At 34.4% G+C, this 17,583-nt stretch overlaps 1 protein-coding gene across 5 annotated transcripts in view; it reads left to right on the plus strand.

Moving 5' to 3' along the window:
- AFG1L (AFG1 like ATPase) overlaps nt 1-17,583 on the plus strand; it is a 168,560-nt gene that overhangs the window by 125,506 nt on the left and 25,471 nt on the right. For all 5 annotated transcript variants that reach the window (XM_025042398.1, XM_025042401.1, XM_025042400.1 and 2 more), the window contains 2 exons: nt 13,236-13,306; nt 13,563-13,663. In XM_025042398.1, coding sequence (XP_024898166.1) covers nt 13,236-13,306; nt 13,563-13,663 — 172 coding nt within the window. The remainder of the gene's footprint in view (nt 1-13,235; nt 13,307-13,562; nt 13,664-17,583) is intronic.

The raw sequence follows: 17,583 nt of genomic DNA on the forward strand, positions 1-17,583 counted from the left end.
ATTAAAAATGTTATTTTTATTTAACAGCTTTATTGAGATATAATTCGCTTGCCATACAATTCCCTATTTAAAGTGTATAATTCAATGACTTTTAGTATATTCACAGAATTGTGCAACCATTATCACAATCCATTTTGTTTTAAATGTTTTAAAATATTTTTATCATCCAAAAAAGAAACTCTGTATCTCTTAACCATCACTTCTTTCTCCCCACATCTACCCTGCCCCTCCAACCAGCTCAGGCAATCTGCTTGTATACGTCCTATCTCTATAGATTTGCTTATTCTGGATATTTCATGTAAATGGAATTATAACAATATGTGGCCCTTTGTGATTGCCTTCTTTCATTTAACATAATTTTTTTAAGATTCATCCATGTTGTAGTGTGTACCAGTACTTTATTCCTTTTTATTGCCAAATAATATTTCATTGTATACAACTTTTATTTATCCATTCATAAGTTGATGGACATATGGGTTATTTCCACTTTTTGGCCATTGTGAATAATGCTACTATGAACATTGATGTGCAATCTTTTGTGAGGACTTTTATTCTTATTTCTCTTGTATAAACTTAAGATTGGAAATTCTGGGTATGATAATTCTATGTTATTCTTCTAAGGAAATTCCAGACTGTTTTTCAAAGACAGTCATACTATTTCATATTCCCACCAGTAGTGTATGAGGGTTACCATTTCTCTGTGCTAACACTTGTTATTATCTATCTTTTTGATTCTAGCCATCTATATTAGTTTCCTAAGGATGTTGTTATAAAGTACCATAAACCGGGTGACTTAAAAAAAAAACAACAGAAATTTGTTGTCTCACAGTTCTGGAGGCCAGAAATCCAAAATCAAGGTTTTGACAGGGTCACACTCCTTCTAAACTTGTAGGGGAGACATATTCTTTTCCTCTTCTGGTTTCTGTTATGTGCCATCAATACTTTGTGTTCCTTGGCTTGTAGACGTGTCACTCCAATCTCTGCATCTGTCTTCACACGGTCATCTTCCTGTGTGTCTCTTTTCTCTTCTTATAGGGACATTAGTCATATTGAATTACAAGCTCATCAACTTAACTAATTATATCTACAATGACCCTATTTCCAAATAAAGACACATTTTGAAGTGCTGGGGATCAGGACTTACACATATTTTGGGGGGGAAACACAATTCAACCTAAACACAATCCTAGTGAGTGTGAAATAACATCTCACTGTGGTTTTTATTTTGATTTCTCTGATGGCTAATGGTGTTGAACGTCTTTTTTGTGTGCTTGTTGACTGTATATCTGCTTAGGGAAAGGTCTTTAGATACGTCGCACATTTTTAAATTGAGCCATTTGTCTTTTTTATTATTGAATTTTAAATCAACATTGTGTTTCTTGGATAAATCTCACTTGGTCATGGTGTATAATCCTTTTTATATGTTACTGGATTTAATTTGCTAGTATTTTGTTAAGGATTTTTGTGTTTATATTCATAAAAGATATCAGTCAGTAGTTTTCTTCTGGTGATGTTTTTGTCAAGTAATACAGGCCTGGTAGAATGTGTTGGGAAGTTTTCTGTCCTCTAGAGTTTCTTTTTCTTCTTGAGTCAATTTCAGTAATTTCTGTCTTTCTAGGAATTTGTCCATTTCGTTTAGGTTATCTAATTTGTTGGTATACATTTGCTAATAGTTTCCTCTTATATTACTTTTTCTTTCCATAAGATCAGTAGTAATGTCTTCTTTTTCATTTCTGATTTTGGTAATTTAGTCTTCTCTTTTTTCTTGGTCCGTCTAGCTAATGGTTTATTAATTTTGTTCACCTTTTCAAAGAACCAACATTTGGTTTTGTTGATTTGCTATATTTTTCTATTCTATATTTCATTAATTTCCACTTTAATCCTTATTATTTTCTTCCTTCCACTTGTTTTAGGTTTAGTTTTCTTTGTCCAGAATCTTACAGTAGAAGGTTAAGTTGTTGGTTTGAGATTTTTCTTCTTTTTTAATGAAGGCATTTATAGCTATAAATTTCTCTGTAAGTACTACTTTAGCTGCATCCCATAAGTTTTGGCATGTTGTGTCTTCATTTTCATTGTCTCAAAGTATTTTCTAATTTCTCTTTTGTTTTATTTATTTATTTATTTATTTATCTGTCTGTCTCATTGGTTCTTTAGGAGTGTGCTATTTAATTCCATATAAGTGAATGATTTTAATGTAACATTTTAATTCTTTTAATAACGTTCTCTCTCTCCCCCTCTCTCTCCCACCATACATACACACACATTTTTTTTTTTTTTTAGTGAAGAAGTATTTATAAGAAGTATAAAGTTTCATTCAAACTGAAATGTCTCAAATTCAAAAAGAAACATTGTGTGTTGCTGTCTGTTTTGGTAATTCAGAGGTCAGTAATCATAATGAATCTGTTCTATAAGGCCACCTATAGGAAAAACGTGGGAAACTATAGTTGGGAACAAATATTGGTTCTCAAAAGGAGATGCACAGTAGTATCTTTCTTATAAGAATGCTTGTTGATATTTTATGAATGAGCAAGGCTCTGTGACATTACAAACTTATAACTTTTACTAAAAAAAAACCCCACAGCTTTCTACTTTACATCATGTAGGGCATAGTCAGCTAGGCTGTTTATTTTGTCTGTTAAAATCACAAAAATGTCCTATTTGACATAATTTAGACACACATTTAATTATTTATTAATCTTGTGTTAACTCAAGGACTACTAAATTAAAATTAATTTCAAGGGTTTGAAACTCTTTGAAACATTACCTAAAAAGTGGTACAGCAGCAAAAGAAATTCATCTTGCGTATACTTTGACATCAGATTTCATCAGTCAACTCAGCACACCTTTTATCTTCTATTCCTTTATTGAAGTGTAATTTGACAATAGCATATCAGTGTGTTTGTTTTTCAGCAGGCCAGACAGGGCCAGAATAGAGCTGGCCCACCATTTCTAGCTAAACACATTGATGAAGTATTCAATTATATGGCTGTACTCATCTAGTAAAGTGTAAATAAGCGATATACCCAATATGTACATGTCAAGAGATAATATGTATACTTTATACATATAAAAGTACAGAATAAAGTTTTTAGATTTCTTTAGAACTCTTATCGTCTTGTTATTTCATCTTCAAATAGATCACATTTATAACTAAAGGTACAATCTTCAGCATTAGAAAAGCTAATCTGGCAAAAGTCCTAGGTTTTTAGTTACTTGCTGTGAACGTTTTTTTATCTATTAAAATGCCTGGCTTCTCTTTCTCAGATGGATGTGACCATCTTCTTCTCCTGAAGAGGAGTTAGAGCTTCATACTCTTTAGCTTCTTTTTCATTTTTATTTATTAAAAAAAAAATCTTTACTATATAAAGCCTTTCTGAAATTTTATGAAAAAGAAATAATTTTGGATCTACCAACTTGCAATTCTATATGTTACATCACTGATTTATTTGGGCGGAAATGCAATATATAAATTGATAGAAATTTTATATGGAGTTGGGGCTGAGAAGGGGGAGTGAAGGCCTGGAATTTGAGAGCAAAACGTGCTAAGTCCCACTTTCTGTATTATACACAGATCAAGATTAATGGAACCAGGTAAGTTACTCTCCAGGTGATTGAGAAGGGTGGGAAATTTAGAAACTGAAATGGATCTCTGAGCAGTCAATTAAGCCTTTGAGTGATTGAGAGGAAGATAAATACTAGGACAAAATCCATCCTAAAACTGATTCCGTTATGTAAAACAAGCCTACAGGATTTGAAATGCAACCAAGTCTGTTTTATATTAAGGCAAGTGTAAACCAACTTAGTCTTGGACCTGCCTCCAGCCCCACATTACGTTTGGTATGAGCACAAAGAGCTGTACAGCCTGAATGCACAAGGAATCAGTAGAGTGAGAAGGCTCACTGCCAGGGATATTTGGCACAAGAACTCTAAGAGGAAGGGGAAATTTCTCCCTCGTTGAATCAACTTTGGCTCTCTGGAATAGAGAACATGGAGAGAGAGGGAACAAGGAAAGCCAACCCTATTCTGCTTGTTGATACCTTAACAAGCTGTTGATTTTTAAAAGGGGATGAAGGGGCAAAGTGTGGTTAGCATTCTGTTCCCCTGAGTCAACTATAATGAAGTAGGAGGTTCTTGAAGAAATTAATTTCCATTTATATTCATGTGTGACCCTCTTCTAGAAACCTCCACTTGTTTGGGAATTTTTGTTGAGAATTTAAAATGATCCAGGAATAATAAGTCTTTTTTTGACATTCTATTTCTTGAGACTAAGTTTTACATTTTATGTTGAATGCCTGATTTCAGCTTTAGAAATTTTCTAAAAATAAGAATGACTGGTTACTTTCCTCTCTGTTTACTAATTTAATATGGAAAAATAAATCATGATTCTTATTCTTCCAAAGCAATCAGGCTTTTAATCCAAGATACTGTACTCACAGGATTCCTGTACGAGTTGATGCCAAATTTCCTGGCAATGAAATGCTGGTTGAGTCCAGGGCTTTTCTGACTTAAAGACACAGTGGTGCTACTCAACAGAAAATAGAAACCTGCCCCTCCACTGTAATTTCTGAGCTTAACAAAAGGTGATGGGAGCAATGAAATGGGTGGATTTTATCAGGGCATTATAGATAAAAGAAAAAGAATTTGTGTTCTGTTTGAGCCCCTGACACCCCAACACCGCCCCCCCCCCGCAAAAAAAAAAAAGTATTTGAAAAGTGTGACTGCTTTTCCTTCAGAAATGACTTTAATTCTCTTCCTGTGGTCAACTTCTGATAACCTGTAGGCAGATTTTCTGTTTTGCATCTTATCTGCACAAAGGACAACTGTATAGTAGCATCCCCCCGATAGAGCAATTAAAGGAAATCAAGTTCTTTATCCCTACTCAGTTGTAAGAGCTTATGTTTCTGTCTCCCTGCATGAAAAGAAAAGGGATACAATTCATAACATCTGAGCTTGATGCCTATGTTTTCTCCTGGTCATTTTGATGTTACCCAAGTCACCCCTCCTTAAGATATGCCTCTTTGTGGTTAAAATGAAACTGCACAAAGCTGAACAGAACATTCCCTTCCATGCTTTGTGACACGATATTCTTGTAGCCTTAAAAGAAAACTGAATTTGTCTCCCTTTTACACTGAAAAAGTTACATTCAATTTAATGTCATCTTTGGTATGTAGCTTTCCATGCACATGCCATTCCTCCCTCAAATTTTATTGGTTAGGCTGAGATATTTTTAAGTTATGTTTGTAATTTGAGTCTAATTTGAATCACTATTTGTGTTTTTTAATAATTTACATCTTTGTGTATTTTTTTGTACATTTATTTTCTGGATATGCATATTGCTGACCTTAGGTTTTATGTCCCAAACAGTTGATTTTTTTAAGTCTCATGCTCTACCAACTGAGCTAGTCGGGCACCAAATATTTGTGTGTGTGCGTTTGTTTGTTTTTATTTTTTTTTTAAACTAGCTACCTCTGGTTCTTCTTTAGAGCTTCACAGGCATGGTTGTATTTCTGAGTATAGATTTTTAGTGTAAGGTAATGTTGCTGTATTTCTTAAATAGTTTCACTGGAAAAGCGACAAGAGGATCATAGACTCATGGCTGTTAACTCCAGTTTTCTCTATTATTAATACCATTTTTTTTTCCTATTTTGAAGTAAAACATTTCTCTGGCTGAAATTTTTACAATAAAGTTGTATTCTTGAAATTTCCTACTTAAGAAAGTCAGGAGATCTTAAGAGTTTTAAGAAGGGATTTTAAAATTTCATGTACATCGTAATGATGTATTACTAAGAAAAGCCTTCTGGATTAACTGTTGCATTAATTAAATTATATATATTTTTTTGTGCCCTGCCCACTTCCAAAACAATTTGAAGCAACTTACATTAAAATCATTTATAATGCACCCACCATAATCACTAAAGTGGAAGAGATAGAAAATACCAAGTGTTGGCAAGGGTGTGAAACAAGTGGAACTTTTTGTACACTGCAGGTGAGAGAGTCCACTGCTACAGCCACTGTAGAAAACAGTTGGCAGCAGCATCCGCTAAGCTGAACATAGTTCTACCCTATGAGCAGAAATCCTACTCCGAGTTCTCTACCCAACAGACATGTATACGTAAGTTTACCAAAGACATGTAGTTGTAGCACTATTCATAGAAACCCCAAACTGCAAACTATACAAATGCTCATTGTTAAGGACTGAATTGTATCCCCTTAAAATTTATAGGTGAAGCCTTAACCCCCAATGTGTCTGTATTTGGCAATAGGGCCTTTAAGGAGGTAATAGTGAGTAAACAAAGCCAGATTCATATTAACTTAGGAAATGAGCTTATATGAAGCAATATGTACTCCACCACCCAACCTGAAAGTGATTTAGAAATGGAATATTACTCAGCCATAAGAAAAGATTAAATACTACCATTTGCGACAATGCAGATGGACCTTGAGATAATCATGCTAGGCGAAATAAGCCAGACAGAAAAAGTCGAAAATCACATGATATCACTTATATGTGGGATATAAACCTAAAAGCAACAGGTGAACAGGACAGACAAACAGAGACTCATGGACGTGGACAATAGACTAGTGGTTACCAGAGGGTAGAGGGGATGGGGCAGGGGGAGGTAGATGGGATAAAAGGGGTCAAATATGTGGTGACAGAAAGAAATCTAACTATGAGTGGTGAACACACAGTGTATATATATATATGCCTTACTGTTTGTCTGTTAAAATCACAAAAATGTTCAGCTGAAACTTACCAGACTTTGTTAACCAATGTCACCATAAAAAATAATTAATTAAAAAAAAAGTGATTTAGAACACATTCTAATGATTTGATCAATGTCAGTGCAAAATGATATTTTCCTATGTCTGGAATGTTTGTCAACCAGTTAAGACAGGACTATTAGATAAGGTTACTAATGCTTGTATTAAAAAAAAAAAAACCTTTAACTTAAAAAATTATAGCATTTACATATTAAATATTTGAGATATTTAAATTTTAAAATAATTTTATTTTGCATTTATTTTGCATCAATGTTTTCTTCTTTTTTCTACTATCAAAAGTCTATCAGGTAGAGACCATTTTTACATGTTATTAAAATATATAATTTTGTCATATATTGGTTTATAATAGTGATAAGCCATGAATTTATTGTTATACTGTTATTTTACAGAAATCTGCTGAAACTTTTAGTATAACCCTATGATAGAAAAATGATTTGCTGTTTATTATTATGGACAGTCATTATTATTTGAAAAGAAGAAAAGGCATTGAGATAAATACAGAATAATTTAGGATTTCAGGAATTTTCAAGGTTAATACCTTTTGGGAGTTTGGAAACACATTTTCTGGGATTTCCTTGATTTTCCAGCTGCGTGGCTACCCCCAGCACTCCTCTGGTTCTTCATGCCAGAAAGACTGCAGGTTTTCTGTTTGAGTTTTAGTTGTCATGACCAGTGCTGACTTTATTGTCTTCAATGTGAAAGCTGTAAAAATGGTTAACTCAGCTCTGTGTATCTCCCTTCTCCCAAATATCAACCCCCTCCAGATTCCTCCTGCTTCTGTTCACTGTTTTGTATTTCGTACAGAGTTCATAGCTGCTGTCAGCAAGAGGGCAGTTGGGGCAGAGCTTACCTGGTCCTACTAGAAGCAGAACTTTTCTCCGTGTTCTGATAGAGCACACCCACTAGTATCTTTCTGAGAAGATTACATGGGGACTTTATTTTTTGAGGGCTTATCTCAAAATGACTTTATTTTGCTTGATTAATAGTGTCAGCATGGATAGCTTGACAATAATGTACCTTGAGAAAATTTTAGACACTATACCATTATCTTCAAGTTTCCGTTATTGCTGTTGCAAAGTTTGATGTGAATGAATCTTAACCTTTTATATTTGACCTCTTTTTTCCTCTTTACGTTTTTAGGATATTCTTTCTTTATTCTTTATTTCTTGATATTTCATGATACTGTATCTTGGAATGGAGCTCCCCCCCATTCTTTTTTTAAATTAAATTTATTGAGGTGACGTTGGTTATTAAAATTATATTGGTTTCAAGTGTAAAAGTCAATAATATACCATATGTATATTACATTATATATTCACCACCCAAAGTTAGATTTCTTTCTGTCACCATATATTTCATTCCCTTTACCCTATCCACCTCCTCCCTCCCCCACTTCCCTCTGGTAACCACTAAACCGTTGTCCGTGCCCATGACTTGTTTGCATGTTGCTTTCAGTCTTATATCCCACATATACATAAAATCATGTGGTTCTCAGCTTTTTCTGTTTGACGTATTTTGCTTAGCATGATAATCTCAAGATCCATCCATGTTGTTGCAAATGGCAGTATTTCATCTTTTCTTATGGCTGAGTAATATTCCATTGTATGTATGTACCACAGCTTCTTTATCCAGTCATCTGTCAAAGGACACGTCAGTTGTTTCCATGTCTTGGCCACCATGAATAATGCTGCTATGACATCAGGGTGGGTACTGGGTGTTCACACTCTTTTAACTTAGAATATCATGTCTTTCAGTTCTAGGAAACTTAATTTTATTTTTTCTTTGATTCTTTCCTTTTTTTTTTTTGGTCCTCTCTAGTCTTTGGAACTCCTTCTGGTTAGATGTTGAACCTTCTGGATTGATCTTCTAATTCTTTGATTTTCTCTTCTATTTTTCATCTGTTTGTCATTTTGCTATATTTTCTGAAAGATTACTTCAACTTTTTCTCTCAATTCCTTTCCTAAATTTTTTACTTAGCAGTCATTTTTTAGAGCTTTTTCTTATGCACTAATTGTTCTTTTAGTTTACAGTATCCTTTGCTTTATGGATGAAATATCCTCTTCTCTCTAGGTATATCAGAGCATAGTTTTCTCCTTCTGGTCTCTGTTTTTTCTTTGCTTCCTCTAAGATCTTTTCTTCCATTAATTTTATTCTTTATCTTTTATCCTAGAGACTTAAAGGCCTATAAATACTTGGTTGTCCACTCACACTTAAGAATGAGGCATTTAAAAGCTGGTTGGAAGTTCTGTGTGCATAGGTAGGGTTTTATTGATTGGTGAGCATCACTGGAGGGTGATAAGGTACCAGGTCAGTTTACATCGAAGAACCTCCAAATGTCACTATCTACACACCTTTCTTTTTTATTCAGTTTCTTCCAGTATTTCTGTCTACTTCCTAGGATAGAAGTTTGGCTGGTAGGGTTCTGTATGCTGAAGAGTGTTGGTTTCACTGTTTAATGTCTAGGTTTTCAGTATGTTATCTCTCTCCCTTTCTTCATTGTTAAAATTGTCCCAGATGACAAACTCATCATTTTCAGCTAGAGTGGAGAAGGTGCAGGAATCTGGATGTCCAAGTAAAGGGAGAGAATCTAAGGAACTGCCTTTGTCTTATTTTCAAACACTTTTCATCCTGACCCCTCATCTGTATCATCAAGTTTATGTAGTAGTGCCAAAACTTTGGAAGGTTTTTGGTGAAAACTGGTTTGCTTTGTTGTGGCTTAGCACCCCACCTTCCATGTTCTGATTTCTCAACCTGCTAAAGTTCTGCTCATCCAAAGCCAGTCTTTTCTTCTTTCAGCCTCCCCTAATTTTTCTAAGTGATTCTCTTAGGTAACCAGTCCCCTGATCACTCACTTTTGGGGAGGGTAAATCAACCTCTTCTTTTCTAAGGGGAAGGAAGGGAAAATGCTCTTATCACAAATACTAGACACAACCGCCAGTGTCTCCTGATCCCCTTTCTCCTCCTAATGTGATGTAAGGAAGGAGAAGGAGCATTTGGAGTAGGTCTGGTTTTCCTCTTCATTTAACCATTGGGACAGGAGTCTGGATCCTGTTATTGGTGGCTCATTGATGGTGTTCTTTAGAATTTGAGGTTATCTAGTTCTTATAACCATCAACTTTGGACCTTAATTGCAATTCAGGACAAGAGGGAAAAGTTGCACTCAAAAAGTCCATTGTATGGTTGTATACAAATCTACTTGACCAAATTCCCCATTGTTGGACATTTAGATTCTTTAAAAAAATTTTTCGATGTTAGCAGTGTCACAGTGAACATCTTTGTTAATCATTATTGTTTCCATAGGTGAAATTCCTGTGAGTGGAATAGCTGGGTGATGTGATATGCATGTTTTTAATACTTTTATGACATATTATCCGTTTGTCCTGAAATCTTGTACCAGTTTTGCATTCCTCCCAGCAGTGCCTCTTTTTCTCTATACTTACACTTGCTCTGAGTACTTTATCTTTTCCCTTAGCCAGTTTGGATAAAAGACTGTCATCTCATGGTTTTATTTTGCATTTGTTATTACTAGTAAGAATGGACAATTTTACATATGCTTCTTGCCCATTGAGTTATTTTTTTAATGCAGTTTGCCTGTTCAAGTCCTTTGACAGTTTTTCTACTGGGGTATTCAATTTTTTTATCTGTTGGAGTTTTTTTCTTTTTTTCTTTTTTTTTTAATGCATTGATAATATTGTCTGCCACAAATGTTGCCACTATGTTTTCTGGTTTGATATACATATATTGTTTTATTTATAATATTTCCTGTGATACAGAAAATTTTAATTTTTATTCAGATCTTAAATAAGTGACTTAACTCTCTGAATCTCAGTTTTCTCTTCTGTAAAAATGGTATAATACAGACTGCACGGTGAAGTGAGGGTGGTATCAGTAAATTAACTGTTACATACTAGTTGCTCACCAAATGATAGCTTTAGTTATTCCCTGTGTGATACATTAAAATAGTTAAGAATCATCCAAAATTTTTACTAGAATTACAAACATACTCAAAGATGTTTAAACCAGATACGAACCTGGATAGTAAGTAAAACTGAATCTTTTAGGCTAATTTAGATAGGTAAGTTTTAATTTTTCTTTTCATATTTCTAATTCTCAGATAAACTCTGATGACTCCTCTTAAGTAAGGAAATCTGAAGTCTGAGTGGAATGTGGGAAGACTAGTGTTATCCTTTAAGTCATTCGTTAAAGGATTATGAATATATTCCTTTCTGATAAGGATTCCTGTCATAGCATCTTTATTTATTTCATGTCAGTATAGATGCATCTCATAAAACCAAAACACACACTAGCCCCTTTTAAGACAATATGAAGATAAGGTTCCTGTCCCCCAGCAAGTTAGTAGAACTTGCTCCTTGAGGTCAAATGCAGGTTGGCTTAGATGAATAAGTGTCTTCAATTGTAAATTATATAAACTGCTTTTATGAATATTTACTTTTAGACCACTTAACACCAATAAGATTTTTTATTTTGCACGTTGTAACTTTTGAGTAAGTTTTTATGATCATATAATAGAATTCTTATGTAAGATACTGTTATAATAAAAATAATTGTGTACTTTCAAATATAATGTCATCATAAATAAAATCACGTATAGTAGTTTCATAGATGATGTAGAAGATGTGGCCCGACTAAAGTCTAGTGAGCCACATTTTAATATTATAGTATATTAGAGCGCAGAGTAAAAAAGAAATTACCATTGAGGAAGTTTGTAAGCAATTGTTTGTTCATCAGATATACTTTTAGAAATGTAACTGTCTTCTGTCATGGTAATTTTTCAGAATTCAGTTCTCCCCCTATATTGGGTAACATGCTTGTCCTAAGAAGAAGTTAACTTTGTGAAAGCTAGCAGATGTCCTGGGTGGCTGGCATCGCTCTCTCCTTTCTATATCTCTTAAAAAATAGCTCACTTCTCCAGCAGTTGTGCAGGTGTGCACTGCCATTGCAAGGTAGAGGTTGACAAAGCCATCTAAACATACGTGTGTTTGGCATGGCATCGACATTTACATTGTTGGCTTGTGTGATTTCTTTGTACCTTTAAAATTGTTTTTTGTCTCTATAATTCTCTTTCTGTAGCATCATTTTATTATCTTAATATGGCTCTCTATTCAAATGTGCAAGGCTTTATATAAGTCAAATAGCATTTCCCTGCAATGTTATTTTTTTTTTGTTTTTAAATTCATTTATTCCTTATTTCCAAAAATTGTTTAAAATAATGTTTTTAAGGTCCTTTGAGGTGGAGTTGTTATTACTTGGAATATGACAATTCCAAACCCTTCATAATGACTGTGCGCTTTGTTGTATTTTTAAGGCATTTTCTGTAGGACAGTTGAAGAATTAAGTGTTTGTGTGTTAAATGCTTACTATCCGATAATTATCTCAAGGGGGAAATTAGTTTGGCTTAGTTTAAACTTAATCTAAAAAGAAAATAATTTGTCATATTAGTTTTCAATAAGACTTCATTAAGATAGATGTCCAGAATAGAGTTTAATTACTTCCACACCTAGATAAGAGTGAGTGTCAAAATTAAGCATATTGACGGGTCATCCTGTATAAGTTTGTATGTAGTTTACATAAACTTACATTTTCACTTGCAGTTTTTTTTTTTAACAGCATTTATTTCTTCTGCCAGTTTATTTTATTTTGTTGACTGTTAATTTATCAACCCCTCTTTAAAAAAAAAAGGTGAGAGAAAAAAGGGCATAGTATTATCACATTTATATATGTGGATTCCCTAAACCATATGGTGATTTCTAATTAGAATACAAAAGATTCTTTGATGAGACTAACTTCATAGTAGCTGCAATGGTGGGCATCATAGAGGGAGAGTTTTCTTGAATTTCCAGCAGGGACACTTTTGAGAGAAACTGTGTGGTTTATAATTGTCCTTATACTCAAAGTCTGATAAAGTTATTGATGTGTAGACCAAGTTGATATTTTGAAGCTGGTAATTTAATTCTGCGTGTTTGATGCTTTTAGTCAGTGGCTTGACTTGAATTTTTTAAAAAAACAGCAGCTTCAATATTTAATTTCACATGTACCCTCTCAGTAGAGATTTCAAAGGATACTTTGCTGGATGCTTGACTGCCTTGTCTATTTGCTCTTGTTTTGCATGCAAGAGAGAGCCAGAAGCCTTTCTTCTCATTGTGTACACATAGTATTAGTGGATTTACTCTGCCTGTATCCTCTCATTACTGGAAACAGCCAGAAGCACAGAAGTCTTTCAGTGTATGCAAATAAGGCAGAATCATCTACCTGAGAGTTAATATTCTCTGCTTTTAAGTGTATTCTAAATCTAATGTTTGTATTTAGAGCATAACATCCTGTTCTCTCTTTTTTTTTTTTTTATGGGCAAAAAGCTAAGCAGGCTCTGGCAGCTGTTTGATGTTGGCTTCAAGTGTTATTAATTTCATATTCTATTATTCTTTTCACTGTAGCACAAGTGAAGCTGATGTGGAGGCTGTCATGGATAAGTTGTTTGATGAGCTGGCTCAGAAACAAAATGATTGTACGTAAGTTAATTTCTCTTGAAAGAGAATACATTTAGAACACAATGCCCAATCTCCACTGACCAATTAATAAGTTCCATTGCTGTATATGGGTTGATGCCACGCTCAAGTGGCAGTCATTGTATCAGCATTTTGTCTAATTTATGTGTTGAATCATGTGCTATTATTCATCAAGCTATGCATTTCCTATCTGTAAGAGATGAATTTTATAGTAATTATCCAGACAAGATTGAGTCTTTGTTCATGTTCCCATAGTAACTAGACCAAGGATTCTAAAAGTGCAAGGCAGAGAGCTGCGGCTGAATAAAGCCTGTGGAACCATTGCCGACTGCACATTTGAAGAGCTGTGTGAGAGAGTAAGTATCCAGACGCGTCCAGACTCATTGGCCTTTTCACATGTTAAAATACTTCACATTTTCCTTTCTACCTGTTTCAGATTTTAAAATACTATTCACAGAGTCAGAACTGATTTAAAAGTCTCATTAAGGGAAATACTCATCTGTATATGCCATGTGCTTTTTATAGATATTGGCACAAAATTTGCACTTAGAAGGAAGGACTCAAAAGCAAAATTAGAAATACCGAGAGAATTGTCAACTGTTGCTGGAAGCAAAACTAAAATTAATTTTAGGAGTATTTTGTAAAAGCCAAACACAAGAAAATTATTATTATTATCGTTTTAAATTGAGGTGTGGTTAGTATGTGGAGAAAGGAAGATGACGTAATGTTACCATGATCCAAGGAAGTATGACGTGAAAGAATATCTATTTCTTGTTCTTATTGCCCATCTACTATTGCCATAATATCTGACCTGTTTGGGCCAGGGTCAAAGAAAGTGAATTTCTGTAATGATGACATCTGTATTATATAATAATGTATTCAACAGAGAAAAAAAGTGTATATACACACATTCATATGAATGAGAAAGACCTTGATTGCAGATTCATTATAAATTTGAATTCTGTCTTTTAAAAGCTCTGGAATTCTCAGTACTCAGTGGATGTTCAATATATGTATTGACTATTAATCTTGAGAAAAACAAATTCCAATTACATATAACTTTAAGCTTAATATCTCAATTGTAATGTATAAGTTATCATTCCAACTGGTCTCTGATTTATCTTGACTTTTAGGTAACTAAAAAAAAAGAATTGTTTTTCAGCAAGGGGGGAGAGAAAGTCTTTATTTATGCTTGCCAGCCATTTTATGAGTACTTTTCTGAAAAGCTAATGACTAAATTACATCTAACCAATGTAAATTTGTAATTTTTAAACCAGAGAGATGAATCTAATCTACACTTTTTATTACATAAATAAAGCACTTCAAAACCAATAAGGTGTAAGTCCAAGTAGGATCCTCTGAAAGTGATAATGTCAAATCACTGTTAGTGAAAGCCATTCTGCGTGACGTGGGCCCTTCACACTTCGACTGGATCAATCTTATCAAGATTCTAGTAACCTAATATCTTCAGGTGAATTCCTATTAAGGCTTCCATTTAAGTTTTATGTACTTTGCCAGAGAAATAAGCTTCTTCCTTCCACAGAAGGAGACCTAGTAGGAAAGGGGAAAGATAGACCTGTTGTATCTTGGAGTACTAAGGCAAAGATGGTCTCTTGGGGCAGGTACTGAGTAGATAAAAATATTTATCTATATTTTTAATGTTTTCATTACTTCAGGAGACTTCGTACCAGGAAAAGGCCATGAATGAGGGACCAAAATCTTCATAGTCTACTGTCTAGGGATAGTGGGGAAGAACATTGATTGGGACTTTATCATGAAAAATAGAAGTAACACATAAAAATAAATAGTCTTTATCTTATTTGACAAAAATATGAATTATAATTGCAACTATGAACTAGAATAATAATTCCTAGAATAATAATGGTCAAATTACTATTTATTTTTGGCATAGCTTTCTTGACAAAATTTTAGGTTAGTAAATTACTGCACCCCACACTTCATGAGTTGGTTGTTCGATTGCACAGAAAATCATTTTTACAAAAATATTTAAAGATTTCATCAGTTTTTTCAAAATCTTTTAATTCATGAATGTTTCAATTACTTTAAAAAATTTTTATGGTATCATTATCCTTGTTGATTTTTTTCTCCTCTTCAAGTTGATGAGATCCTCATTTGTCAGTGACTTTGCATAGATAGGTTTACTTTTTATTTGCATTGTAATTGTGGGACGTTTACCACATCAGACAAGCACTGAATGACTGAAAAAAGACATTGACATGATGCGTGGGGTTAGATACTAGTATTAAGCTGTGAGGGATGTTTGAGGAAGGGCTACATTTTTAAGTGGTCAGTCTACTTTCTTGTAAAGAACTTGTAATTTCTTTACAACCAGCAATACAGATATTGAATACTTGCATGAAGAGGACTCTTAAAATCATTCAGCTTCATATGTAACTAAAACAATTAATTATAATGATCTTATTAGCCAGGCTAAGTAGTAGCCAAAAACTACTTAGTAAAGAAAACACATCTAACCCAAAGTAAAGAAGCGGTGATCTGATGTGTCTGGGACGGTCCTATTCGAGTTTTCTGGGAGGCTCCTGAAGCCTGAGGTTCATAACCACAACTCCTAACACCATCATGAAAAAAACAAATAAATAAAAACCTTTGGCAAAAAGTAGATGGGTTTATAGTCTGTAACGATTATTTTTGAGCCATGGCCTTTCCTAAGGAAAAATAATATATTTACAGACTTATATATTAGGTAGACATTTGTCAGTTAGTATCTTAACAGATACAAGAAGGTTTTAACTATAAACCCTTGATGTATGCCGTAAGTAAACTAAAAAGGCCCAGGACATTCCTCACTTCTCACATCTCTCTCCCCCGCTGCTCCAAGCATGTTCCCTTAGATCTGGAATCCTGCAGGTTAACATTGAGCCTCTTGGTATCTCTGGGCTTCTGTCTTTGCAAATCTGCAATTTAACACTGTCATGCTCAGAGGAGCAATCCCAATTAGGAGACCCTATAGCTCCTGCATAATAATAATAGTGAACATTGCTACATATTAGGCATCATTTTAAGCACTTTTTATGTATTAACTCATTTTATACTTAAAATGGGTAGGCACTATTATTGTTTCCTTTTTATAGGTGGAAAAATTGAGGCACTGAGATCTTAAGTTACTTTTCCAAGATCACACAGCTAGTAAGTGGCAACCAGTTTCTGCACTCTTAATCACTGCACTATATCTGAAAATGTTTGGACAAGTTACATTCAGTTACATCAACTCTTTAACATAAATCTGGTCTTGCCATGAAATACATTCAGGTACTTTGTGGATTCCCACATCTGACTAAGCTTTGAGCCTTTTCTGGAGCATGAAACAGACATCGTCCAGGCTGAGAGCCCCACATGTGTGGAGAACCTCAGTACAGAACTGTCTAACCCATGTACCTTGGCATTGCCACTGGAAATGGGCACATCTCCTCAAGGCCATATATGGTCTATATCTCTAGGCTAGGGACCTCAAGCCTTGGGTAGCCTCATTGCCTTATTCTTTAATGAAAATATGATTGTTTTTTTTCTCCTTGCCATGTTATGAAAAAGGTGGGGAAACCCTGTTTTAGAGGACTGTGGGAAGGAAAAGGAGAATATGTCTGGGTGGTCTTTGTTCTTGTCACTTCCTCCATTTCAGAGTGGTGGTAAAGGAATGTGAAACAGATTCATCTCTGTGGACATGACATGAGCATTCCGGTTTCCATTTTTACCTGGACATAGTTGTTTGGCTTAATTCATGTGTAGTAGAGAAGTCAGAAATATGTTTACCTAAGTCAGTGGTTCTCAAAGTGTGGTTTTTAGACTTCTAGGCTTCCTGGAGGTCAAAACTCTCTATAACAATATAAGACACTATTTACCTTTTTCACTGTGGCGACCTTTGCGGTAATGGTACAAAAGCAATGATAGGTAAAACTGCTGGAGCCTTAGCTGAATCAAGGTGGTAGCACTAAAATATATTGTATTCTTCATTGCCCATGCAATCACCGTAAAAAGCCAAAACCAAAACTCAAACCAAAAAACCCCCAATAGTATCACTCAAGAATGTCACTGAAGAAACAGTAAAAATGATTAATTTGGTTAAATCTCAACCCTTGAGAACATGTCTTTTTAATATTCTTTATGATGAAGGAAGTGCACATCTTTATGTGTAGATACTTGTGCTATATACCAAATACAGCAGTTATCTTGAGGAAAAGCACTTCTGCAATTGTGTGAGTCACTAGCTGAGCTAGCTACTTTTTTCATGGAAGGCCAT

Source organism: Pteropus alecto, unplaced genomic scaffold (assembly GCF_000325575.1).
Source record: "Pteropus alecto unplaced genomic scaffold, ASM32557v1 scaffold79, whole genome shotgun sequence".
NCBI lineage: Eukaryota > Metazoa > Chordata > Mammalia > Chiroptera > Pteropodidae > Pteropus > Pteropus alecto.